This window comes from Plasmodium fragile (assembly GCF_000956335.1).
Source record: "Plasmodium fragile strain nilgiri unplaced genomic scaffold supercont1.13, whole genome shotgun sequence".
NCBI lineage: Eukaryota > Apicomplexa > Aconoidasida > Haemosporida > Plasmodiidae > Plasmodium > Plasmodium fragile.
The window spans coordinates 22,351-50,347 of NW_012192593.1; the positions used below are offsets into that span (position 1 = coordinate 22,351).

A 27,997-nucleotide genomic window follows, 5' to 3' on the forward strand; every position below is an offset into this window, starting at 1 on the left:
CCGCTCACAATATTTTTTTTTTTTTTTTTTTTTTTTTTAATTGCATAGAACGGTTCTGTGCAGTCCTGTTTGGGGCTATTTTTTAAGCTGAATAAATAACGACATTGTTTTTTTCTTTTCTGTTTTACTTATGTTTTATTTTATTTATATTTTTTAATTTTGTTATGCAAATTTAAAATATCACTTTTTTGGATTCTTCATTTTTTTTTTTTTTTCAATTCATACAACAGTAAAAATGAACCTATATATATATTATAAAAGCATACATATAAAATCCTAAATGGTAAATATACCTTTAAAGCAGAACAATTCTTTTCTCATGGCTCAAACACTACAAAAGTAACCTCCTTCTGCCACCAAAATATACCAACCATGTAACTAAAGGCCAATATGAAGGGTCCAGCACATCAACAAAAGTTCTCCCCTTCTAAGAAAACACAAAATAGAAATTCAAAGTTATCCAAAATGACGGCAATTTTCAGAGTTTCTCCTTTATTCATTATCCTGTTTGCTTTATTCTCAGTTATCATCCTAAATCCTTCCCATGCTGTAAGAAAAAAAAAAAAAAAAAAAAAAAATACCCCCAATGCATATGCACACAGGAATGTACCCCCAAAGCACATACACATGTGAAATGCATGTACTTATTTCCCCCACACCCTGCTGTCTTCGAATATTACATAACATATTGTTTATATATGAAAACGCTCTCTTGACACATTATAACTCTTGAAACCTTTTACAGGCAAACACCGAAGCGGGAAGAATAATGTGTTATCATCCAAACAATTTAATGGAATTTTGGAATGATAACATAGACGAATCAGAACAATTAAAAAAATGTACATGGGATAACTGGATGATGAGGTTGGAATCAGAATGGGAAAACTTCAACACATCCATGAAGAGCAAAAAGAATGTATGGCTGCAAGAAACAGAAAAAGAATGGGCCGAATGGATTAAACAAATGGAAAATAAATGGATGAATTGTAATGAAAATATTAATGATGAATACAAGGATTATCTTATATCCAAATCTACTACATGGACTGCTGAACAATGGGAAGAATGGATAAAAACAAAAGGGTCAAATTTTATGAAAACAGATTTCGAAAAATGGATTAAAGCAAAAGGAACATCATTGGATTTGTTACAATTAACAGATTGGGTCCAGTGGAAAAACGAAAAAATCATGGCATGGCTAACGAACGAATGGAAAACTGAAGAAGACAACTACTGGTCACATTGGGAAAACTCAACATGGCTTAAGTGGCTCCACTTCACAGAGAAAAAACACTGGCTAAAATGGAAAGAAAGAAATCATAGGGAAGGTGAACAATGGTCTACTTGGTTGAGCATCAAAGAAAATGTTTATATATTTAACGAGTTGAATAATTGGTCAATGTGGAAAAATGAAAAACAAGAATTCTTCAATACATGGATGAATAATATAATTAAAAAGTGGATAAATGAGGAGAAATGGAACAACTTGGTGAACACAGAAAATGATTCATGATCGCGAGAATGCTGGCCAACTCTGGAAAATTTTAACCCCATTGTGAACAGAAAAGAAAAATTATAAAATAAGGTATTCTTGACAGTCTTTCCTTCATTAATTTTGCATACATGAATTTCATAGAGCAAGAATATGAACTAGGCGAAAATAATCCATAACAATCAGTGGACAAATCTCAAAAATGAGCAAAGACAAAAAGGACAGTTTTTCCTGTGGCCCAGTAACACTCATAAAAACAAAAGTAAATAAGTGTTGCTTAACAGTTTATACGGATGATACATATATATTTTGCTTAGTTCATATGTTTTGCGCATTTTACACATTTCGCGCATGCTATATGTTGAACCACATCGGTACTCATCCGCAGTTCTTTTTACGTCCCATTCCCCTGCTGCACGTTTTTTTTTTTTTTTTTCCCCTTTTTCACGCTAACAAAAAGGAATTCTTTTTAAATAATTCTTATTACCTCCACAACTACACAAACCATTTGTTTATACACAGAGTAAATATATTTTAACTTAAACTTATTCCAATTCATTCTAACTCAGTTATATGCACACGTATTGGTCTATTCACATATGCATTGATATCATACCTTTTTGGTCATAGCCTAATGGTAATTCCTTTTCCTCTTAACTTTATTTGCATGAGATATGTAACACATTATTCAAGCACATTTTTGATTAACAGAATGGTAAATGAAAAGAGCAAAAAAACAACAAACCACAAAAGTTGTAAAAAAATCATCTTTTGGCTCCATTTTTATATTTGTCAAAAGTTTTATCAATTACTATGTTTTTTTTTTCCACCGCATCTTTCTCTCAACTGGAAAATGTTGTCTATCGTTTTTGCAGGCGCTTATTTCAGAATCGAATTAAGACCTTCCATGAATGTCTACATGTTAACGATAATTCACGCATTACAAAAAAAAAAAAAAAGAACAGTGTACTGAATTCATTGAAGTTGACATAAACAACGCCCTCCTATACAGAAGAAAAAAAGAAAAAAAAAAAAAAAAAAAAGAGCGCTTAATGAATAATGATTCAAAAGGAAATACATATTTCGTGCTCCCATTTGTAGAAACAAAATTATGAACAAAGTATACTTTTGCTTCTATTAAATTCGATTGAATGACCTATAAAAGTTATTACATAATAGGGTAATCACATTTTATAATTTTCTTTAACGCGTAGTTGGTGACTTTTTAACCCACACCAATTCTAACGTCACGTCGTACTCTTGTACAATCATTCTTTGTACTCTCCGAATATATAAATAAATGTATATGGGTGCTTATTGCAGGGGGGGAGAGAGTGTGCCACCTTAACGGTTTATGTGTGTAAAAAATTCAAAAATAAAATTTGTCCAAAAATTTACACCTTATATTATTATAGCATATGATGAAGGGCATTTAGAACAATTCTGGGGGGCAAGAAAAAACAATTTAAAAGAAATATGCTCCCCCCAACAAAAAACAGTTAGAGGAGCTAACTGTCAAATCCTAATCTTTACAATGATATACGCAGTAGCCTTAAAACTCACAGAGCATTGCTTACCATTAATATATTTATCACTTATTATATGTAAATAATAACGTTCCCAAGTGAGTAAAGCACACCAACTACTCCTATTCATAGAATGGGTGGTTTATTTGCATTTATAAAATGATTTTTACTATTTTGCTAAAATAAAGAATAATTATAATAGCAATAAAAGCATATTTGAATTTGTCCTCATCCGCCATAAGTGTGCCAAGGATTGTAGGTCACAACGAAGTGAGACAGAAGCGAGGCTGCCATCAATATTTTGAATATTCTTTTATTTTAAATGAAGAAAGGAATAAAACGTAGAACCTGCAAATTTCAGCCTCCATAAATGTAAAAATAAATTATGTCCATAAATACGATTAGCATATATTTTGCATTACTATCGAGAGTAAGTGACCAAAATTAAAGGCAAACATATGCATATATAAATCCAATAGCAAAGCTTCATTTATCCCCTGTGAGACAAATTTATTCAACCACATTTTGCTCGCTATAAAGGTGAGTTCTTTATAACGGACTCTCTTTGTTACAAAGCGGGGTCGGCAATTTACATTATAAAAGCGCTCCAAGTGAATGAAAGTCTTTCGTTTAATAAATAGTAAAAAGCGCTTCATCCACAAAACATTGTCAAACTCAAACCCTCACGCATAGTCCAAATGGATGTTCTTAACTAGGATAATTTAAATTAAAAGCATTAGTATAAAATGTTACATCAAGAGCGACGTATAAATATTTACGTCTTTTCCGTGTATATATTTTTTATATTCCAATAATTAAGAGACAATTAAACAAAACAGGTTAAAAAAAAAAAAAACAAAAAAGAAAAAGTCAGAAGAAATTTATTTCAACATGCAATATAATGTAAAAACGCAGCACGGGCTTCAAAAAAAAATGATACCGTAAATATATATTTTTTCGTCTCTACCGAAATGTTATACTATGCATATATTTTATTATATATATGCCAAAGTACGAAATTGAAATGCTGTATTTTTGAAAAAAAAAACAGAAAAACGGAAATGGGAATTACTGAACTTAGAAATAAATAGATTTTGTAGAGAATGAATCCGTTTTCCCGTTCCATTTTCGTAGCAGAACGCGTACCATAACGGGTCCATAGAAAAATGTCGGCGCAAAAAAAAAGCATATGCAGCACACAAACAGTTAATATTTCAAACGTAAATTAAAATTTAAGTGAAAATGAATTATTCTCACATGATGCGCAATGGATGTGTCACTAATTATCCTAGGCTATATCAGCGCATAACAATACTCAAATCAGATACAAATATACATGTTTAAATTCGCAAGAAAAAAAAAACTTACATCCTCAATTTGCATTTGAATTAAATCTATATAAAGAGTAATTATTCATTCTTAAAGCGTCTAACGTATTATATGTTCTTATGAAAAAAAACAAAAAAAATAACCCGTATCCATATTTTTTATTGCAATTTCTCTAACTTTTAATAAAACACTTATACAGAAATTTAATGTTCTCAAATTATTCTATTTTTTTATTATTTATCTTAAAAAGCATTTTTGTTGTTCTTTATCTAAATTGCTGTTTTAGGAATACATTCAAAAAAACGAAAACAAAAAGGAATAAATACATTTTCTGAGGAACCCGTATGTTTCTGGTAATTTAGAAAATTATACTCCTATAAATTAAAGTTAAATATTTTATATAAATTTACATATTTCTCTGAAAATTCATTTCATTGAAGATATATTTTAATGCGTACAAAATTATTCATAATTTTGTTGAATAAAGATTAGATATATAAATTTCGCTTAAAAGAATAAACATTAACAAACAGAACCTGTTTTTACTAATTAACTAAATTATAATATTTACTTTTTCTTTTTTTTTGTTAACTTTCTTACAGTTTCTTCTAACAGAGCGTCTTCGACAGTCCTAGGAAAGCCAAACGCGTATATTGTACCATCTAAGTGTTTAGCAACAAGAAAAGATCCACAAACGCCTTGTTCAACGCTGTATTATTTCTAAGCGTGTCTTATCCCCAAAGGTATTATCTACATTTTACATACAAAAATGAGTTCCCTCATTTCTGTGTTTTGTGCCTATTTAAGCAGTCCGCAAACGGCCAATATATAATCGATTGTATATGTAGGAATGACTATTATGGCAACTATATTTATACCCCTTTCTACATAACAACCTGCTCTCCCGCGTTTGTGTTCCCGTTTTCAAATTTATGAACCTATGATTCCTTTTCCATGTGATAGCAACCTTTATAAAGAAAAAAAATTATATATTGTGTTCAATATATCATATATATATATATACATATATATATATATATATATATAACCATCCCCCCTGTTGTACGTTTTTCTTGCTACACCAAGCAGTCAAGGTTTTGTAAAAATGAATCCAGAACAACAAATTAACCTTGCGGCTGATGCCGCCAAAGATTTAAAAGGTAGTTGTTATGGCCCTAGCACTGGAGGAGTTCCACCACCCAAGCCAAATACCGAAATGATGCAAACAGGATCAGTTAATGCTGAGGGACTGTCCCACATGGGAAACGTATCCACTGGTGATGGTGCCGTGGGGTCACCTCATACATCTCATTATACTGGTTCCAATGGGTCTGACGCACCTGATGAACCCGTTCCATATGTAAATGAGGAAGGATCTTCAGAATTTGCAGGTGATGGTGAAAACGTAGAACCCGCAGATGAACGCATATTACCGCCACCTAATTTGGATGAAATGTTCAGTGAAGACTCCATTAGAAAATTGAGAGAATCCATTGAAAACTCCCCCTGCTACCAACGTAGATTAGCTGCCTACAAAGAACAACAGGAAAGACTTGCAAATAAAACCATTGATGTTGATATCAGCCCATCCTCATCTATGATATCTCCATTATACAAGTTACAATTCTTCGGAAGCTATGCCAAGGGAATGATTAATTTAATACAAGAAAACTACATAGTGATCTTACTCATTGGAATGGTAATAATGAACGCTATCCTTATGTATAACTACTGTAAGGGTGTCTCAGGCAACAAAAAAAAATGCAAGGGAAAAAAACTCAAAAAACAAATTAAGGAAAAAGCGGATAAAGCCACAAAAGAAAAGAATTAAAAAAAAAAAGGTAGCGACCTAGCAATGCGAATAAAAAGTGCTACCTAAGAAATGAAGACAAAAACTGTCGTGTCGTAATTGTCGACTGCTGTCAAGTGTTTAACACAAAAGCAAATGAAACAAAAAACTAATCCACAGGAGCAGACATAAATATATAACAAAAAAGAAATTAACTAAGAACACGAAAAAGACGAAACACAAAATAGAATGTAAAAAAAAAAAAAAAAAAAAATATAAACCTAAGAAAAATATACCTTATTCTGTAGCAGCCATAATAAGAGCATGCAAAATAAATACTGAGAAAAAAAATATGCCATTTTTTTGCAGTTTGTGTAGAGTTGTTTATCCTATGTGTGTACTCTTTTATGTATATATTTTCTAATAACAAATATGTTGTATTTACAATACGCGTATTTGTTATGATTAAACTTGTACATACATATATGTCTATAACTGTCTCTCTATATATGATACTTTATACTTGTGATTTCTCTTTGTGTGTAACTTTAACTTTGACAATTTTAACGTCATGCGCATTGTCATAAAAAAGGAACATATTATTATGAATTAAATATTAAATAGCCGTACACAAAAATGTATATATAAAAAAAAGCATACATCGAAATGAAATTTACGTGTCCGCTACACACAAAACAAAGGCATGTCATGCGCATTGTGCGTGTTCAAAATGGATGTTCTTGCAAGAGATCAGAACTAAAACTTAGTTCGGCACCCATCTGAAAACCCGCAACGCAGTTGTATATATATATGTAATATATAATACGTAATACGCAATATGTAATATGCAAATATTGCTTGGCAACTTTTTATGCCACGAATATCCAAGTGGACAGTGTTCAATAATAAGGGATGATGCGGTGTCCGCGTTGTTAAACATGTAATCTGCCTGCGCGAATACTTTGTCGTATGACATATTGCACGAAGGCACTTTGTTTTATTAAAATGGAAAGCGTGTGTATTCTATTTGTGTCAAAATACAGCTAATAGGAGACAGTGCCCTGTGCAATCGCAAACGATCATATTGCCATGCCCAACGCTTTTGATCCCTGTAACGATGCACACTTCCTAATCTTTGCCACTTCATAACATAATACCCCTGTAGCAACATGTATGTCGTATAATTATGGTTAGCCTCAATCTTTCACCAACCTGTTTGGCTACATTACATACACCACCTTACAATGCGAAGATTACAGTGAGCACAAAAGAAACAATTTAGCCAGGCACCGGGTGGCATACAGAGCGCCTATTTCAAGTTGACATCCGAGCACAAGTGTTTTTGTGTAGTGCGGTATAAAATCTTACCGTGAACCCTAAACCTTCAACTATGCAGAATCACCTGTTCAATTCAATGTTAGCGACTCCTGATATCTGCACATTTAGAAGACACCCAATATGTGCAGGTGTTATTATAAATAAGGAAAAGGGAGAAATATATATATGTATATGTATTGTTACCGCTTATATAAATAATGCGTTTCGCAGCAGGGATTAATTGTTCCACACATGTAATTGAAGAGATGCGTTTAAAATGTTTCCTTTGAGGGGAAAAAAATATTTTAAAGAAATGGTTCCGACGTAGAATTGGCAAGGAGCCTACAAGGAGATAATGTAACAATATAGAATGTGATAAAATGGGTATATACTAACGCGTCCAAGAGATCACAAAACGAACATTTAAGTGTGTGTATTCATTTTGTTATTACTGTATCGCGTGTAAGTTTTGTGTCGTGTTTTAGTTGTTTGTGTTTGTTTAATTTACTCGTGAATTAAGGAGCAAATCACTGGGTGTTGTCTCCAAAAACAGAAAAACTAATGCATCCTTTTCCGTTGTGTGCGCATCCTGAATTTATGCTAGAATCATGTTAAACGCACCTATATAGAGAAAATGTTATGGAGAGGCTCACTTAATTTGTGTCCGTTTTGTTAATTGTGAACTGGCAGGATGTTTTTATGTACACGTTCCCTGAGGCGCATATAGTTGCCCTTGTTTGTTTTTGTCATTTCGTGGGTGTTATATTTATTTGTTGCCCTTGGTGAAGGCTCTGCACCTGTGTGTGTGTCTATGACCATTGTTGTCGAATGACCACGCATGTTTCCAGTACCGAAAATTTAAAATGTATTATGTGAGCGTCTAAGTGTATACATATATATGTTTGTATACATGTACGTATTATGTGTTCTAATTTGTGCATGTATATGTTGTCTGCCAATGCGACGTCTGTGGATCCGGTGCTTTCCCCGATGGAGCGGCCTGCCGCCACACACCTGAAGCGCCGCCAAGCGCGTTTATAAAGCACCTATCGGGTGTACACCTGTGTATCGTATTGTCCATGTGTTGCACCAACCAACCGCGTAACCGAGTAACCCACTAACCTTGTAATGGCTGAATCTTATTTGTTGTATGCGCTCGTTACTAGCGTGGGGCATACATATGTGCGCAGTGCGTGATTGACAAAATTTGCCCCGCTTGCAGCACCATGTGCTCAGTGCCGAAGGTACTATTTAAAGGGCACCGAGCACACAGTGGGTGTTCTACAGTTGAGGGTCATAATTCTTTGTTTTTTGTTGTTTGTTGTTGTTTATATATATGTTTTCTTATGAACTTAGTAATACATAAAATGCAATGTTCTTGAACCATGTTGCACACGCGAACTATAACCCAGTAGAAGGGCAAATGTTGAAAAAAAAACACAAAAACAAGCAAAAAAGAACAACAAAGAAACACAAAACATGCATAAATAAACTAAAATATAATGCAGTAATGCAACAAAAAACGAGCAAACTAAACTCAAAATTTTACTATGGTATTGAAGTTTTTAAAGCCTGTTAAAGCGGGAACATAAACGAAGGGCAAATGAAAATTCGCGAATGTACTCTTTTAAAAAATGTTCAAAAAACACATGGCAAATTGGTCATCAAAAATTTGCGGCCAAATGGTGTGCACGTGCCCGTGGTTCGAAAATTATTCTAAAAAGTTAATCAGCGCACGTGTGCACATGTACAAATGCAAATACATGTACAGACGCATGAACACGTACGTATGCACACACGTGCGCACGTTTCAAAATTTGGGCAATTCAAAGCAACAACAAATCTAAAAGCTAACAAGGGTGTATACTATAAAAAGAAGGAAAAAAAAAAAAAGAAAAAAAACTTTAGGACTCCATGGTTCTCTCCTTAATCATCCTATAGTTAAGTATTGCACGATCGAAATGCTCGCGCATATGACAGTTCATAGTAATCTGAAACAGGTCCGCGAAATCTTCTGTCAAAAAATCAATTTCTGTGGACATGAGGTTGCTATACATGTGTACAAAGTTTTCTAAGTTCTTTCTCCTGAAAAAACTTTTCAAAAGTCGTAAACCTTTTAGGTTTGGCATTGTGTAAGTTTTATGCACTAATGAATAGTCAAATTCTCTTAAAAATCTTTTGTGTCCATAAATCATTTTCGTTTTCATAACTGAAAAAAAGGACGGTAAGAAATCATCTATATATCCAAAGTAATCTTCTTTGCCATCTTTTTCACAAAAGCCAAAGGCAGGGTTATGATTATGTGGGCCCAATAACAGAAGTGAGCTACTACGTTTTCTTATTCCTAATCTTTTTCTGTTGCTAATAACTATGGAAGTACCTCTCGCAGGTTGTGTTATATCAGAATTGTAGTACAAATCGGAAACACCAAGAAAAGCCAAAAAGTTAATATCACGTGCTGCATATACTTCGGACATATTAATAGAAGGGTCGTCTTTTACTAAATAAAGTTTTCTAAACACCCTGACATCATATGGACCGAAACTTGGAATAGGATTACGTTCGTAAGTAGCATGTGTGTTTCTATCAGCTTTGGAAATTAAGGTCTTAAAAATATGTGGATCATTCTTCAAATTGTCTATGTCCTGTTGATTAAGTAATAGTTTGTGAACTTGCGCCACAAGCAGTTGACTGCTGAATAGAGAAAGAAAATCATTACTTACATCGCTTTGCACATCTTTTAATAAGTTTTTGAAATAAGTCTCATAGTTGTCTGTATTTGACATAGCTTTTATATCCTTAGCATAGTTTTGAATTAAATATATAGTGAAAGCTCGAATGAAGCATGCCTGGTCCTTATTATCTAAAGCGTATACATTTAGATGTTCTACATAATTTATTGCATCAGTAGGGTTAGAAAAATGACTGAAAAAGAAATAAACCCATTTTCCTAGCATTGGACGTGCCTGTGCATGGTCCAAAACCATGCCCGTAACTGAAAGATCCCTGAAGTTGATGTTGTACAATTCTTTGGCGCAAGTATATGCATGCACACCATTTTTGAAAAAAAGGGTGACCAAGAAGGAAATCAGAAATATCGCTGTCATCTTGTCTGTGTGTGTCAGATGAAATAAGTGTTATCATGAATGTGGTAAACTACTTGTTTGTCTAGTTTTTTGGGGAAGGATGTGCCTACAAAAAGGTAAGCGCTTGCCCGTACTTAACCAAGCGGAGCAATGGTTGAACGCCCGTAGTCGTGATATTACGTTGGTCCTAACACACGCGTTCTATCGAATTAGTGTACTACGGGTGTGTATCGTATGTGTATCATATGTGTGCGTATGTGTACACGCTACTGCACACGTAGATACATACTTACATGTATGGGTACAGCTGTACGCATCGAAAAGTGTAAAAGTCAGTTGACTAAACATTAATGTATTCACATGGAAACTGGGTATCCGTGAAAAAAGTCATAGAAAACGGAGGCAAACGGAAAAGTGCAAACCGAAAATCGCCATAACTAGCTAACAGCAGAGGTTACAGACTTGATTCATTTGGTTTTGCGTACGAACATGCGAATGTACACATTTACGAATTTAGACATGTGTTAATTTTATTTTATTCATTTTATGTTATTGCATTTTATTTTTGTTATTCGTTTGTTTTCCAGTGTTGCAAACGATATCAAGTGTTTACAGCAATGTGGCAATTTTGTTGCGAACAAGTTAAATACTATAAAGAAAATTAAAACAATAGAGGCAAAAAAACAGAAAAGGGTGTCTGCGTCGCGCATTAATTAAACCAAAACAATGTGCTCGTTGCACTTGATATGCATAACACACATTATATAATTTTTGATTGCTTGCATTTACGAAACATGTGTAAGTATACGTGCAAATACTTGTAGAAAATTGTGAATGTGTGTCATGACTTTAGTGTTATACTTAGGTGCATACGCAACAGAGTGCAAGCGCAAACAACAGTTCAAACAAAAACGCAAATGTAAATGAAAGTGCAATGGTCTGAAATGCCAATAAGGAATTGTTGTAAGCATTACATAGCCGATCCCGTAGACAGAATATTGTTATGTATAACTTGGCTGCAACTACGGTGCTGTGTGAAAAATATTAAAAAATTGCAAAGCGTCGCAAAAATAATTAACAATGTTTAAGCACTACAAAAGCAAAAAATGTGAAGACACCCCGATTTATTTGCAAAGTTTGGACAACAGAAAAACACACAATGCCATATCATGCGAGCAAACGAACGAGAGCGTGAACGACACGGAGTGCAATCTGTATCCATGAGCATCAGCACCGATAACACTGTGCAGTGTGTCCGAAACATGGACATAAGTGTACTCTGAATTTGGACCAACAAATGGACCATTAAGCTTTTACTCATTTTACAAAATCCAATTTTAGGAAGCGTTAAATGTCATAACAGCACGCGTAACATGTGTCGCTTTCCACAAAAGTGTCCATGTAAATAAAATTCACAATTGCGCGAATTCATGTTCATGTGCGGACGCATACAAATATGCGCATCATGTGTAGGTGTACACGTATACATGCCCCTCAATAGCGTGCACACGTGTCCCCGGCGCCCTTTGCGTTACTTTTGTAAATTGTACTGCACAAATTATTTTTGAAACATGTCACTCAATGCATCCCCATATGTTGCGTTTTACTAACACTTTTGCTTCGTTTTTCATGAAAATCGTCCAAAACGGGCACCTTGTTACTTTTGCATGTATGCGCACTGTTGAACAACAAAGTTGTAGAGCGTATCCGATTTTTTGGCATCCATTTTGGGAGCCATTTTGCCAGCTTGCGTCCCCCCCCCTCCAGCGGCAGCCGCATCTTCACACACAAATGCACACGCACTTAGCCGGCCTTTCTTGTTTTGTTTCCTTACATTCCTCTTTTTCATGTGCACAAATATGAACACTTTTTCATGCGTCAGTCCCATAAACGTTCGGTGTAGTTTCTCCATATTTTTGCAACTTCACACTTTGGCCCCAGCTGAACCAGTATTATGAATGGTTCCATTCGGCCACCTATCTTATGTGTGTATCCCTAGCACCGCGCATTTGGTCAAACGAAACCAATCATACATAATATTTAAATGAGCGCACGTTCCGGTAAATATGCCTGCACCACTGTATGTATCGTCCTCCATGGTCACAATGCACACACACACCACGCCTATTATTAATTGTCCCCCTGTACATGTCCGTATGGGTGTACATTCATTACCGCTTGGTACACGTATCACACCTTCATGCAATACAAATGTCCAAGTTGTGCGCCTCCACATCACCGCTGAGTAGCATTATCCAGCATGCTGAGGCTTTCCAAAAAGCTGCCCTCTCTAAGAAATAACTCTAACTTTTTTACAGACCCCTCGTTTGGAACCCTTTTTAAATTACAACACTCGTAAATATCTTTCAAAAAATTTATGTTTACATCATTGTCCTCCTGCAGCATTAACTCTTTTATCGCTACTTTCGATATTTCAAAATTTTTTTCTAGCATTAACGTAAATGCAATCAGCACTTTAACGTAACTACAAACGGGATTTATTTTTTCGGCTTTCCAGAACCTGTTCAAAGCATCTTCATTTCGTTTCATTTTTAAAAATATGACACCCTGCATAATGAACACATCAATTCCTTCATAACCATTTTTCTGTGCATGTTCTAAACATAGTAAGGCAGTTTCATACTTCTCCAGGTGATTATATATTGAAGCGCAGTACATGCACACAACTGCATCACTACTATTTAGTTTCAGACATAAACTCAAGTGGACATTCGCTAGCTCGTACTTTCTCTCCTGAAATAATATAACGCTTAGTAACAAGTGTACTTTAAAATTACACGCATTTATTTGTAGACATTTCGACAATGCCAAAGCTGCCTTGCGCATGTTTCCCAAAAGTCTCATTTCACAAGAATAAAGAACATAAGCATATTCGTAAAACTTATTTAGCTTCATTGCCTTTCTAAAAAAATATACTGCCATGCTTTTGTTGTTTTTTAGGGAAAAATAATTTCCTATAACACATAAAAAATATTCATTCAATTCCTTCTTGTCATAACTCAGCAAAATGTATTCTATCTTGTCTATATCTCCTTTGTACCAATAACATGTTGACAGAAAGGGTAAATGCTTTGTGTACAAAGATTCTATATCATGAATTTTTTCAAAAAACAAACTCGCCTGTTCATAATTCCTAAGTAAAAAGTGACATAACCCTTTGGTATAAACAGTGCAAGTACTAAACATTGGTCTGTCTTCCCACTCCTCTAGTAACCCTAAACATTTTCTAAAATCATTTACATAAAAGTAATAGTATACCTTTCCCAGTACCGATAAATTTACTATTGCTTTGTTTGAAATGTACTCACGCCCTTCCTCGCCCATTATCACATTTATGTCCTCTTCGCACGCCTTTTCCCACTCTAAAAGAGACTTCTTCATTTCTTCTTCTCCTATTAATGACATAATAAACTCCGCGCTCTTCACATCTATGTAGTTTGTATCCTTTTGGAATTCTAAATCTTCCAAAATGCTGTCATCCGAAGGCGATATTTTGTCCTTACGGGAACCTGTTTTTGTATCGCAATGGGAATCACTATTTTCATTCATGAGTGCTCCTGCATTCTCTAGGTCGTACTCGTCTGTCTCCTCCTCGCCATACGCTTCTATGTCTTCCCACCCCTCGCACTCGCCCATGTTCTCCTCAGCGTACTCATTTTCTTCCTCCTCACTGTACCCTTCTTCATCCTGTTCTCCGTATTCCTCTTCATCTTCTTCGCCGTAGTCATCATCCTCGTCCTCATCTTCCACCCCGCTGCACACCCCCCATGACTGGTAAAAAGGAACTCCAAAATTATACACTTTCGACAACTTTTCTACTTCTTCCGTGAACATAGTATTAGAATAAAAGTTTCCGTGCAGCTTTAGTAACTTTTTATATGCGCACAAGAACAGGGGACATGATTTAAAACATAAGTAATAACAATAAAATGCTATATCTATTAATTTCATTTTTTTCGTATCATTAAACCACTCATTTTTGGCTTCCTTTTCGCACAATTTCCCCATAATGTAATACCCAGCACTATGTCCTGGCAGCTTTTTCACATCGTAAAAGTTATTTTCATAAAATTTGATATTCTTTTTTTCGTACTTTTCGTGCACCTCACCCTTGCAGTTGTATTTTATATACTCATCATCCAGAAGCATTAGCAGCATGACTTTCCTTTTTTCCTTCTTCAGCTTATAGCAAGCATAGATGTATCCGTATTTTACAACATTGTCACAGCTATCATCTTGGCATTCTCTTCTTGTATAATCATATAACCCGTTCAAGTCTCCATACTTTAAATAACACTCCTCAGGAAAGACAACACTGTTTACCCCTTGTCGGTAGCAGTGGGTATCTAAAAGGTCTGCATACAACCTTCTTTGAAATTTTAGGTTGTACTTTTTGGACAGATGCAGACCGCTCTTTAGGAAGTTCAAATAACTGAACGAATTTTCTTCTTCCTTCATCTTTTGCTAATATAAACAAAGTGCACACGAAAAAAGCAAGGACCAATTCTTCCTTCTTCATTAGTTAAACGTGGTATTATAACCCCATTGTGCATTTTTCAAATTTTTGTTCCTTCCGCACAACGGTACGGCGCAGGCCTCTTCGTCATTATATGCTATCTTATTAATTTGGGACACGGGAATGGGTGCACTCTATTTTATTTCTTCCTCCCCTCTGCACACTGCACCACTTTTTTTTTTTTTTTTTTTATATATTAAAACAAACAAACCAGTCAACTTTCAGCTATATTGTCGTATCTTCTGCGACAGTTTAGCTGCTCTCTCAAAATAAAAATGTACGTAATAATGCATACAACAATTTTTACACAACACCCCTACTTTGTTCCATTGCCTATAATTTGATCCACCTTGCGCAGGCTTCTCCATTCCACTACCTCTACTGCAACATGCACGGTACCTATATCCGTATATTCGCATGTCCACGCTGGACGCATGTTCCTCCTCTATTTCGTTTTCTAGTAGGCGGTTATTTAAAATGTACACAGGCTACATAGCATTGGCTATTTATCCGCTACGATGTCGATTTCACCGCTCACCCAAAAGGGCACAAAGAAACATGCGAACAACTGAACACATAAATTTACTAACAATTCAGAAGTTTCAAAATACGCAGTGGTATTTTTTGCACCTCAATGTGTGTGCATTTTTATGTTGTTCGAAACACCTTTGCATGTCGAACCCTTCCGCAGCTTTAGGCAGTGAAACTTGTGTTCTTTTTTTTTTCAACTGTATCCTTTTCTGTCACATCGGTGTAACATGTGCATACATTTTGAATAAGTTTCGAAACCATTAGACAATATATACCCTTCTTTGCTGCCTTTTTTGTACTTTTTTTTTTTTTTTAAATTCGATTCGATCACATGTAAGTTGTGCACGAATAAACGTCAATGATCCATAATATATCAGTTTAAAATTAAAGGAGGAACGTACCTTTACAAATATGCTATTGCCTATGAGACACCTGTACAGCTAGCACCTTACAGCTTTTGAAGTGCCTCAAACGCAGGGTCATAATAAAATGCACTGCCGCATATACATGTGTGCACATTTTTTTTTTTTTTTTTTAGCACTTTTCATTATTAGGAGCCATACGCTTCATCTTTTGCCTCGTGCGAAACGATGTGGCCATATCAAAAAATATACTTTTCAGATAACAAACATGACACATTTTTTGGCACATTTAAATATATTGACCACACGGGAATACATGCACGTGCATGTGCCTAGTGCATGAGTTCCTTTGCTTGCCTAAATCAATGGGCGAAATACCTTGGTGGTAACTTTCTAAAAACGTCAATCGTGTAACATATTCACTAGTAAGTTATTCTGAAACATACCGAAACATGTGCTAAAAATACATGAGTAAAAGAACAGATTTTTCACAAATTCCAGAGCGTGTTAAATATATGGTTTACGTGCCAAGACATATGTGATACTATATTTTCACTTTTTTTTTTTTTTTTTCCTCTCCCTTTCGTTTAATTTATTCCTAATTCTTATATTTTTATAACAATTCCGTATTTCCCTTTTTTCCACTCCCCTTTGGTACTGCCAAGACATATTCCTACAAAGGACTGGCACACACAAAGGGGGACTCATCATAAAATGACAAAACATTAAGGCGCGCGCTGTTACACACATATATTACACACGCAGGAACCATACACATATGTGAACAAAGCAAACACACAATGCCATGCTTGTAAATGTCCTTACTGCTGCTTCAAGTCTCCCCTCCATGCTTCTTATAGCTATTCTTAGTCTTCTACTTTTGTAGCCGATATTTTATTTAAAATAATTGTCTCAATTTTGCGAACAATATGCCAATGGAGGGTAGCATGAGAAACTGCATTGAGGCGAAAATCGCAAGTGCACAGTGATCCATATGTGCTGTGTGCTTAGCCATTTATCCATACATAGTACTATATATACATGTGCACAAATGTACACCCACACATTACCTACACATATGCGCACATGTGTATCGCGAAGAACGTAAGCATGTCCCCCTTTGGCAATTCACTCATATCTGTTTCCTTTTTGATAAATAAATTGTATTATACTTACGACTATATTCCCTTTTTTTTTTTTTTTTAAACATAGACATTGCTGCGGATCAAATATTTTTATACAAAATATTTTACATTCCGGCTTTTCTTTTTCGCGAATCCTCGCCGTAACCATTCTATTCTTAACACATACGTACAAGCACACATGCTATATAATGTGTGCATAAATAAGCATTTCCTTATTCTTCCAAATGTATGATAATACTTTTTCTGTTTATCTTCTTTTCTGCTTTTCTGTTTCCTCATTTTTTTCTTTTTTCTTCTTCTTTTCTCTCATTAGTTTCTTTATCTCCCTCTTTTTCTTTTTTTTTTTTTTTTTTTCTTTCATCTCCATTTATTAACCTCGGTTAGGTCACATTCTTCATTTTCGCATTTTATTTTTACGTTAAAACGTAAGTTCCCATTACAGGAATTTCAACTTACACATTTACTACAGTAGCCTTAGGGTACCTTCACCAATGTGCGAAGCTTCAGGAAATATTATGTTCCCCATTTGAGTAACACTTTTTTAATAGAATATATTTCTTCTTTTATTGTTACCACTTCATGCTTATAGGCATAAATTAAATAATGTAACTTATTTTTTAAAATAAGTTTTCCTTTTTATTTTATTTTTTTTTTGGTAAAGTTTTGCGCAGATTTCGTTTAATTTCCCCAAGTTTTTATTTTCCCCTCAAATTTATTTTTCACTTTGGCCTTCCCCCCCCTACGCCTGCTTTATTTTATCTTTGTTTTTTCTTTATTATATGGCCTGACGATCGTCGAATTTTTAAGCTCATTATTTTATCGTAGTTTCCTTTTTTTTATTAATTCTGTTTTATTTTCTTTGCACATTGCTTCCCCTTCAAATTTCCCCTTCGCATCAACGTTTCACATCGAAGCTTTACGCCCCCGGCCCCCGTCTCTATTTATTTCTTATATTCTTCTCATTTTTTTTTTTTTTGCATTTTGCATATTTCTCTCTTTTTTTTTTTTTCATTTCGTATTTTTCCCATTTCGTCAAAAGAAAAATGCCACAAGTGTATTTACCCCAAATATTGTGGCATAGCAAAGATAACAAACGGAGCGACCGAATTTATTCTGTGGACATACAACCACACCCCAACTACTACAGCGTCAAAAAGCTAAATAAGAAATATGAGTTATTTAAAAAATTTATAAAAGATAAAGAAAATAAATGTGACACACATTCTTCAGTGCAGAAGGAAGAGCCGGGGGAGAATAACCCCCCCTTGTCTTTCGTCCATCAAAATGGCATGCAAAAAAACGGGGAAGTTATAATAGAGGAAGACATAATCGGCGATGACACAAAATGCGAGGTAAGCACCGTTCACAACACGGTGAACCTTAGTAGTCATGAAAATGCCACAGATGATAACGAAAAAAACAGCACAGTCAAGAAAAATAATTGCTGTGATACCAGTACGGGGAACAGTTCCCCCCAAGAAAAACTCACCCCTGTGCCCCTGAAAGGCGAACAAGAACATGTAGAGAGTGACATCCAGGACGAAGAGGATAAAAAAACTACACAAGGCAAAAAAAAATCTATCAAGTTTAACATCGCCACCTGTGGCGCAGATGAATTTGTGCACTTATGGAGAATATATATTAAAGACGACTTGATAGTCAAATGTTTAAGCAGGTTTATCGGTCATAACGGAGAAATAAATTGTGTCCGTTTTAACAAAAATGGTAGATATTTAGCCAGTGGAGGGGAAGACAAATTCTTATACATTTGGGAAAAAAGCAAAAAACCAAAAAATATTCCTCTAGGGTATGATATAAGCTTTCTAGATTATAAGGAATGGTGGAATATAGTGGGCTCATTCAGATGCAGTGGAGTTATCAACAGCATCACTTGGTCGAATAACGATACCTTATACATAGGAAATGAGGATAATAACATTAACATAATAGAATTTGTTAAAAACGGGAATTGCAAGGTAAAGGTTTTAGAAGGACACGCAGGATTTATCCAAGGAATATCACTCGATCTGAACAACGAGTTTTTGGCTTCTCTTAGTGCTGACCAGACCCTCAAAATATGGAAAAAAAAAAACGATGGGAAATCATGGAAACTGGAAAATTCCATAAAAAATATAAAAACAGACCAGCTAGAAAAACGATCCACCGCTTACATCACGTATAATGAGTATGAGTTTAACGAGAAGGGCGCAGACAGACATGAACACTCTGCAACTAAAATTGACGAAAAGAAAGAAATGCAATGCAGACCGGATGATTTGACCGAAGAATTCCCAAATGAAAGGAAAGGCGATGCAGTTGAAGGACAAAAGGAGAAAGAAAAGGCCGAGCAGAAGGGAACATTCGAAACACAGGGGATACGCGCAGAAAATGAGGACCATGAAGAAGATTACGTTGATGAAAATAAAAACAAAATGTGCACGCGAAAAGAAGAAAAAGAAGTTGGAGAGAATGAACCCGAAGATGAGGAAGAAGAAGAGGAAGAAAAAAAATTAAAAAGATGCTTGTTCTCAAGCGAAGAAATGCTGCCTTCCTTTTTCAGACGCATTGATTTTTCCCCCAATGGAGAATTTCTAATAGCACCAAGTGGAATTCAATTCGAACAAATTGAAAAACTGCATGACAAAAACACAAAACCAGAAGAAAATGTAAAAACAGTCACCCAAACAAAAGCGTTCAGCTGCTTCTATATATATCATAAGAATTTGTTCATTAGGTACAATATCCCATTTTTTACTGTTTTCTCCCAAACCAGCCATTTTCTAGTAGCCAAATTTAATTATAATACTTTTAAGTTAAGGACACACCATAATATACTCAAACGATGCTACAAGCATTTGATGAGCTCAACGTCAAATGATGCAGATGGATGTGACAATGCGAATAAAAAAAGAAAAATGTTCGATGAAGACGGGTTTATTAATGAATTAAAAAATTATGAACATTTGATAAAGCTAAATTATGAGAAAACTTTGCTCTTTAACGACACTGAAGTGCAGGATGATGTGAGCGAAGATGTTAGTAGCACTATCTCGGATAGCGACGTCCAGTATGATGACGAGAAAGAGGATTTCATAGACTCCACAGGGGACTACTCCCTGTCCAATAACCTTGACAAGAATGAAGAGGAGCAGGAGAAAGAGGAGTGTGAAGATTTGGTGGGCGAAGCGGAAGAAGCAGAAGAAGACACGGAGGAAGATGCCGATGAAAACGAAGATAATGAAGATAACGAAGATAATGAAGATAACGAAGATAATGAAGATAACGAAGAGAACGAAGACAACGAAGAGAACGACGAAAACGGAGAAAATGAGGGAAATGACGAAAATAGCGAAACTGAACAAAACGACCAACATGACAATATCGAAGGGGAGGCGCACCTCGATCTAAAGCAGGACACCGCCGATAAATGCAGCGAACAAAAAAAAGAGCTAGAGATTTGCGAAACGAAGGACAAAAAAGAAGAAAGATTCATTTACTCTTTGGGAACCTTTGACGGAAGCGTCTACTTTTACGACAGCCAAATTCTGGACACTCCAATTAGCATAGTCAAAAATATACACCTGTGCCCAATCACAGATATATCATGGAATAACCTGGGCAACATATGTGCATGCTCGAGTTCAGACGGATATGTTAGCTTTTACTACTTTGATCATAACGAATTGGGCGAGGTGAAAGCGTACAATAATTACTACTTTGAGAAAAAATGTAACGACTTAACATTCGACGAACATTACTTTGAAAGTACCTTCTACGACGAAGTAGATTTTTTTAACAAAGACCAGCTACATGATTATACGTCCAGCGAAGATGAATGCGAAGAAATCAACCTGTCAGTAAACAAAGAAGAAACGAAAGTTCGAAAAATCAATTTGATCGTGGGTAATGCGGCTAATTTTGTCCTAGAGCAAAATACAAAGAAGTGATCGTTGTTTTTTTTTTTGGGGGGGCACCACCCTTTTTTGTGAATTCCACAGCATTTAAAGAGTAGACAAACAATATATATATATATATATATATATATTTTGCTATAATTTTAAAAATTATTTGTCCGAATATGAAAAACTCATTCTCGTTTTTTCGTATATCGCATTGTCCACCTGTTTTTTACTTTTATTTCTTTTTCTTTTTCTTTTTTTTTTTTACGCTATTCGTTTGGAAGTCGTATGTATACGCACATAAATGTATGTAATTCCTGCGTGTGCACCGGCGGGTAGGTACATATGCTTATATGTATACACTCGTGTGGAACCACTTGTTCACACCAATACATATATGCACACGTGTAGACACGTATTAAAGTGCATGTTACACTCGTGCATGCTCACAAGCGCGCTATTTCACGAACAGCCTGAATAGCTTCACGTAATCTATTCTTTTTTTAGTCTTCTTATTACATATCGTAATTTTATTAAAAAAATGAACTCCAGGGTTAACAAACAAAACGTAAAAAAAATGGGAAACTTTTTTCCTCTCCTCAATTATGTGGGCCTTTACAAAATTGTTCACCACATGAATATCGGAATTATTGTGAATGAGTATTTCCAAAGGGATGCTTTCATCCGTATTATTTTCAAACACAATTTCAAATTTGTACATTTTATTTACTACGTAAAAAGGATTCTCATTTTCCTTCAGGTATATCCGGATGTTATCTGTAATTATGTTTTTTTTTAAAAAGTGCGAATTGTTTATGCCTCTACCACCATTACTTGTGAAGAAAAGCATCTCTATGTTGGTTATATTTTCATCATATGGGGTTTTTAAAATGTGTAATTTGCTTTCCTCATCCTTTACACAAAAAATCATGGAATATTCATCATTCTGCTTCAAATAGTACAACCCATCATGCGTTTTAAGCGCGTCTTCATTTTTTATCAGTTCGCATTTTATGTCCTTAAACATAATATCATTGAGCATTATGTTATCCTGTTCGATATTTCTCACTACCGCCTCTATGTATATTTTGTCTTCCTTCTGAAGTATCAATGTCTTCAAATGGAACGGATTTTTACTTATAAAGTTGAAGTCCTTCCTCAACTTTTTCTTTTCACTTCCTTGCAAGTATTCCACTGCACAGTGAACTCTGTGGGAGACGCGAAAAAGAAAGAAAAAATATATAATAAGGAAAAAAAAAAAAAGTGAGGATAATTGTCTCTGCCAAAAGACAACCACATCAAAGAAAGTGATCAGGTAAAAAAAAAGGAACAAATGGAAAAAATGAATTGGTCTACAGAGAAAAGTTACCCTGTGCATAGCAACACATATTAACTCGCGTGATGAGCGTGCCACCGGTAACAAACACAGAAAAATGCTAACAGGCACCACCAAAACACGCTCCCTTAGGACCCTCCATTATCAATCATTCTTACGTGAACATGTCCGCAAAGGTCACTAAAAAAGTTGTTACAAAGTTAAAAAAAGAATTAGACTGTACTGTGACATGTTCCACACTTCTATATATATTAAACGTGGTCTGCCTTGTCATAACGTCAACACTGATTGTACTTATTTGAATCTCATTTTTCAAATTATTGGAAATATTAATTTGGGACTTCAAATTCTGCCCAATGTATATCTTCCCAAAATTGATCGGCAGACTTAGGCTAAATTCATTTGACAAACTCATGTCCTCTTTATTTTCATTTTTTTCAAAATCGATATTTGCTACTTCCTTAATCTTGAACAAGTTCCAAATGTTTAGGTTCAGACCTGGGGGGCTCAGGCGCAGCAATTCTATTTTCACACCTTCCTTGGGGTCATTCATTTTATTTTTTCTACAAGGTTAACCGTTCCCTAGCATCATAAGCATATGCGTATGGAGCGGCACATTGTTATGTTTGCTCCCATAAAGATATTATGGGCATGTGCGTATATATTCCAAATTATGACCCTCGCATTTCACACTCCACAGAGTTAAATTTCGCTGACATTTTCTGCCTTAGCATCTCTTCTTCCCCTTGTTATTGCTGTTATCACTTATGGTTCCTTTTCCCCTTTTTGTTTGTTTCCTTTTGTTACATTACCCCTTTCTTTTGCCTTTTTTTTTTTGTTTGTTTGTTTACATCTTCCCTTTTTGCGCCATTTTAGCTTACATATAGGCCTTCACTTGCTCCAACACGTGCCTCCCATTTTTAAGTGCAAAAAGCTCCATCTTACCAGAACGTCCCAAATAGGCACTGCAAAAGTCCTCCAAAAAATATTTTTTTTTCTTTTTTTTCACGCATAGAAAATTTTATTTTTTATCACAGCCGCAATATCTACTTTAATGCGTTGGAGTATAAATTTTGGTCCCACATTTGTCACTCCAAATAACATATTTGGCGTAAAAATATGGATGAAAAAAAAAATGACAGTTTTTGTGCGTATATGACTTTCAAATGGTACAAGCTCAGAAATATATGCGCCAAGGCCCAATTAGCGTAAACGGAAAAATTCTTCTAATAGGACTTCCTGGCATATTGAGAAAGAAAAAAGAGAAAAAAGGAACAGTGCAAAAGTAGATTAATACAGAGCCGCTGGAAGGAAAGCGTTATATATATATATATATATATATATATATATATATTGGCTTCGTAAATGAGATAGTATTTTTTCTGTTCTATAGTTATTTTCTAAGTTTAAAGAAAAATGAAAAAAAAAAATTACTTAGCAGAAATATACATTATATTCATGTACATAAGGACAAGATGTTCAATTTTAGAAAATTGCAGCTTTTTGACAGAGACCAAACGAAAGATACAGGTAAAGGAAATGAGCGGAAATAAAGCAACCCCATCGCATTTCTCATCATGAACAAATTCTATTTTTCCATGCAAGTATACCTTTTGCTGTACAACGGCACCCTTGTAAAAGCTTGCCAGTTCATGGGTGCGTAGGGTATTATACATGCTTGCATATGTTTAACCCCATAGTGTATACACACCTATGCACTTTTTTTTATTTTTTCTGTACTTCATTTCGATACGCATGTGCCTCCTCACTTCCGCAGGTGAAGTACAAAACTTTTTGAATAGCCATGAAGGGATATACTTTTCGACCTCCAAAAAATTTATCAACGTGTTTGTAGACAAGCTGCTTTTTATAGACCCTGTTAATCTAAACGTTACTACAATAAACTCAGATCTGTTCGTAGTCGATTTTTGTTTTTGTGATAAAACGAATAACCTCATTGTGCTTGGGTAATTCCGCGAGCTGGACTAGTGCGCCGATATGTGATTCTTCTCTGTTGTACCGGCACCACTGCCATTCGATTTATGTCCCTTTTTTTCCCATAACGTGGTTGATCTAGGGCTCGTGCATACTTGCTCGCTTCCTCTAGTATCCATATTATTATTTATTGTTCACCCGCCTCCTTTTTTTTTTTTAGCAAAAGCAAGAATGCCTTAGTATGCAGCATCTATAACATCAGGGCGTACAACTTCACCCTGCTGAAAAAAATACAACTAAGTAAGAACATCGAGAATATAAAGAAGACGCTAATTTCCAAGTGCCTCAGTTATATAACTACCCTAGAAAATAAAAAAATCTCATTTTATCACATAAATCATGACTACACCATCACGAAAAGTGAATTAACTCAAGTGGAGGAGGAAGACCTTTACGAAAACATGTTCCTATGTAGAGAGGACATCCTTATAGTGATGAAAAAGAATTCAATAAATGTGTACAGATTGATCATAAAAGATTCTTCCATAAGTTATACATTCATCGAATGCATCCCGTTGGACAAGAATTACTCTTCGAAAACGAGCGGAGGAACCTCCAATGGAGGCACAAGCAACAGTGAAAATGGGGAAAAAGACCCCACAAGTGATCACACCAGTAGCAGCAATAATGATAATGGACCATCTCCTTTCCACGAGCCGGTGTTGTGCACATACAACGAAGAAATAAACGTCTTGTACATCTGCCATAATGTATTGAATGTTCTCTTTGTGCTGGATCTCAGCAATAGAAGTCTGGAATACATTTTGCTAGACAATAAAGTTATAAATTTGTTCGCAGTAAAATTTTATTTAATCCTACTCACGCAAGTTAGAAGTAAGTTTTATGTGAACATATATATAATACATGAAGAAATGAAGCTGCAGGTCTTCCGAGGGACATTTAACTGCCTCATAACAAACGTTGTATTTTTTAACAACTTACTTTTTCTAATTGTCGACGAATACATACACCAGCCAGAGGTAAGGGTGGACAAGTTTTATTTTTACGAACAATTAAAAATGAAATGGAATGCAGCTGGAGAAGTAGTAAACCAGGGGAAAAACAGCAAAACTGATAGCATAAGCAATATCTTCACAGAAACAGAAAGCAGCAAATTCAAAAGTTTCGATATTCTAAAAATGTACAATGACAGTATTAACAATAATAGTGCCAGTAGTAACCTGATGATGAAAGGCGATTTAAAGTATGATATATTTTTGGATCGAAAAGATGAGGCCCCCAGAAATGGAAATAACAGCGCAGAAGACAAACAGTACTACTCAAAAAAATTATTTACATTAAACAAACTTTTTAAAAATTGTAGAAATCAAATAAAAGTTGTCATAAAAGAAAAGAACATGAACGAAATTGTACACATGTTTAAAAAAAAAAAGTTATTCCTTTGGTTATTAAAGTTTGCCGAATTGAACAAAAATTATCACACAATTAACGTTGGCCATGTGCATCACATATATGCCGATTTTTTATTCGAAAAGGAGAAGTACGAACTAGCCATGCATCATTACATCAACACCATAGGATTCCTAGAAACAGCCATCGTTATTCACAAATATTTAAACCTAGAGTTATATGAATATTTATCCAAATATCTGGAAAATTTACACGAAGTACATCTCTTCAATGATGAGCACACCATGATGCTTCTTACTTGCTACAAGAAACAATGCAAAAAGAAAAAAATCATATCCTTCATAAAGAACAATAAAAATAATATAAATTTGCAAAAAACGTACAAGTTTTTATCCAATGTTGGATACTACAATATCGTTTTGAAATTTTCAAAAAAGAATAAAGACCACTTGACCTACATCTCCATCCTCATTGACAAATTTGAAAATTACGAAAAAAGCCTTAAATATATATTCAAGCTGGACGTAGAAAATATATGCATTCTGCTTTTTAGATATGGATACAAGTTTATCAAATATTTCCCGCAACGCACCATTCTTTTGTTAAAAAAAATCATTAAAAAGTACAATTTAAATTTGACAATATTTATTCCCCTATTCCTTGACAACATAGATTTTCTCTTTCTCTTTATCCTTAAATTTCTCGATAAAAAAAATTCAGGGGGGGAAGAAAAAAGAAGCGTGGTGGAAGCAAATGACACAGCGAGGGATTCTCAAAAAAATTCGCAAAACCTTTCCATACAGGAGGAGAACATCCTCCCAACACAAACCAACCAAAGACATAAACCCTCCCCTCTGCCCCACGACACCACACTGTACGACGAAACTGAAACTACAGCTAACATAATAAGTAACAAAAAGATAGAGTTCGACATATTCAATGGGGAATATGATTACATCCTGTTCGTCACCGTCATGCAGATTCTGCTTCAGAAATACAAGACAAAAGAAAAAGAGAACCATGTCCTCACCTTCAACATAGATAAGCTCATAAAAAATGAAGATAAAAATATAACCTTCCTATCAGCCATTCTGTTGTCTATTTATAACTACAACAAGGGGCTTCTTTACGTCTCCAATAAAATGAACAAGCATGATATGTACTTCCTTTTTACGACCCTAAAAATGATGAAAAAATTTAGACTGAATTACGCAAAGCAGGCACTACAACCCCCAATGCACAAAATCAATCTTCACAGTCATAACACCCCACTGAAAAGTTACAACTTAATACAAATTACAAATCAAGAATTTGCGAAAAAGTTATTTAACACGTGTATGTACCTCTTGAAGGAAGAAGGCTCCATGTGCCACAATTACATTTTCTATTACCTGTCTTTACTAAATGATGACAAATACCTCACGCGGTTTGTAAAAATATTAAATAAAAAATCATCTATATCATTGTTGCACCTGATAAGCACTCTGAGAAAATATAACAAAAATTATGGATGCGTGAAGAAAATGGTGATTTCGTATATAAACCAAATGAACAGAAATATAAATAAAATATATGCTCAAGTAGTGAGAGATAAAAGGGAGTTATATAAAATTAAAAAAAAAAAAAAAGCCAGCCAAAAGTACAACTTTCACATTATTGATAATACTTATTGCTCCATCTGCAAGGAAATATTATCCGTCCCAATTATCCATTTCTTGTGTAACCATTCCTATCATTTTTATTGTCTAAATGGGGAGGAACATTGCATCCTTTGTCAAAATAAGGATAATGAAAAGAAGTTACTCAAGGAAAAGGCCAAAAATGCCATCAACAATTTTGATGAATGTTTTAAATATTTGCAAGGCTCTCCTGATAAGTTTTCCTTCATTTCGAATTATCTATCTTATGGTGTTACTCCAAGTAAGTGAGAAGCAGTTCGTATTCTTTTGTCCGTCCCACAGGGGGAAAAAAAAACAAAACAAAAAAAAAGGGGAGGGACATGCCCATCTCCAACATGGGGATATTTTCCCCCGTTTTATGTGATGCCGTTTTTTAAGACTGGTACACCATTGCGTTGTGTGGTCACAAAATTGGCCATGTTGTGGATGCGCATGTGCCCAGCCACATGCTTTGGCAGAATGCTGCAGTCATTTGGTTGGCCTGATGTGAAATTTGTTTTTGTTTTTAATCATTATATTTAGATATATATATATTTTTTTGATATATTACTATCATTACTGACAACACTTCCAATTTTGGGGGCATTTCTTAAATCATCT

General features: G+C 34.9%; 7 protein-coding genes across 7 annotated transcripts; 4 read left to right on the forward strand and 3 right to left on the reverse strand.

Annotated features, from left to right (window-relative positions):
* Positions 1-390: 390 nt before the first annotated feature.
* AK88_01465 (uncharacterized protein) lies at positions 391-1,516 on the forward strand (the record flags this gene model as incomplete). The annotated part of the gene is made up of 2 exons (XM_012479100.1): positions 391-549; positions 746-1,516. The coding sequence occupies 2 exons, from the start codon at positions 391-393 to the stop codon at positions 1,514-1,516; spliced, it is 930 nt and encodes a 309-aa protein (XP_012334523.1).
* Positions 1,517-5,455: 3,939 nt separating this feature from the next.
* AK88_01466 (uncharacterized protein) lies at positions 5,456-6,181 on the forward strand (the record flags this gene model as incomplete). Its single annotated transcript, XM_012479101.1, has 1 exon — positions 5,456-6,181. One exon carries the CDS (start codon positions 5,456-5,458, stop codon positions 6,179-6,181), a length of 726 nt encoding a protein of 241 aa, XP_012334524.1.
* Positions 6,182-9,360: 3,179 nt separating this feature from the next.
* AK88_01467 (uncharacterized protein) lies at positions 9,361-10,563 on the reverse strand (the record flags this gene model as incomplete). The annotated part of the gene is made up of 1 exon (XM_012479102.1): positions 9,361-10,563. One exon carries the CDS (start codon positions 10,561-10,563, stop codon positions 9,361-9,363), a length of 1,203 nt encoding a protein of 400 aa, XP_012334525.1.
* Positions 10,564-12,777: 2,214 nt separating this feature from the next.
* Positions 12,778-15,021, reverse strand: AK88_01468 (uncharacterized protein; the record flags this gene model as incomplete). The annotated part of the gene is made up of 1 exon (XM_012479103.1): positions 12,778-15,021. One exon carries the CDS (start codon positions 15,019-15,021, stop codon positions 12,778-12,780), a length of 2,244 nt encoding a protein of 747 aa, XP_012334526.1.
* Positions 15,022-18,160: 3,139 nt separating this feature from the next.
* AK88_01469 (uncharacterized protein) lies at positions 18,161-21,064 on the forward strand (the record flags this gene model as incomplete). The annotated part of the gene is made up of 1 exon (XM_012479104.1): positions 18,161-21,064. One exon carries the CDS (start codon positions 18,161-18,163, stop codon positions 21,062-21,064), a length of 2,904 nt encoding a protein of 967 aa, XP_012334527.1.
* A 409-nt stretch (positions 21,065-21,473) lies between these two features.
* AK88_01470 (uncharacterized protein) lies at positions 21,474-22,905 on the reverse strand (the record flags this gene model as incomplete). Its single annotated transcript, XM_012479105.1, has 2 exons — positions 21,474-22,224; positions 22,511-22,905. The coding sequence occupies 2 exons, from the start codon at positions 22,903-22,905 to the stop codon at positions 21,474-21,476; spliced, it is 1,146 nt and encodes a 381-aa protein (XP_012334528.1).
* A 922-nt stretch (positions 22,906-23,827) lies between these two features.
* On the forward strand, positions 23,828-27,646 carry AK88_01471 (uncharacterized protein; the record flags this gene model as incomplete). Its single annotated transcript, XM_012479106.1, has 3 exons — positions 23,828-23,882; positions 24,130-24,319; positions 24,508-27,646. The coding sequence occupies 3 exons, from the start codon at positions 23,828-23,830 to the stop codon at positions 27,644-27,646; spliced, it is 3,384 nt and encodes a 1,127-aa protein (XP_012334529.1).
* Positions 27,647-27,997: the final 351 nt, after the last annotated feature.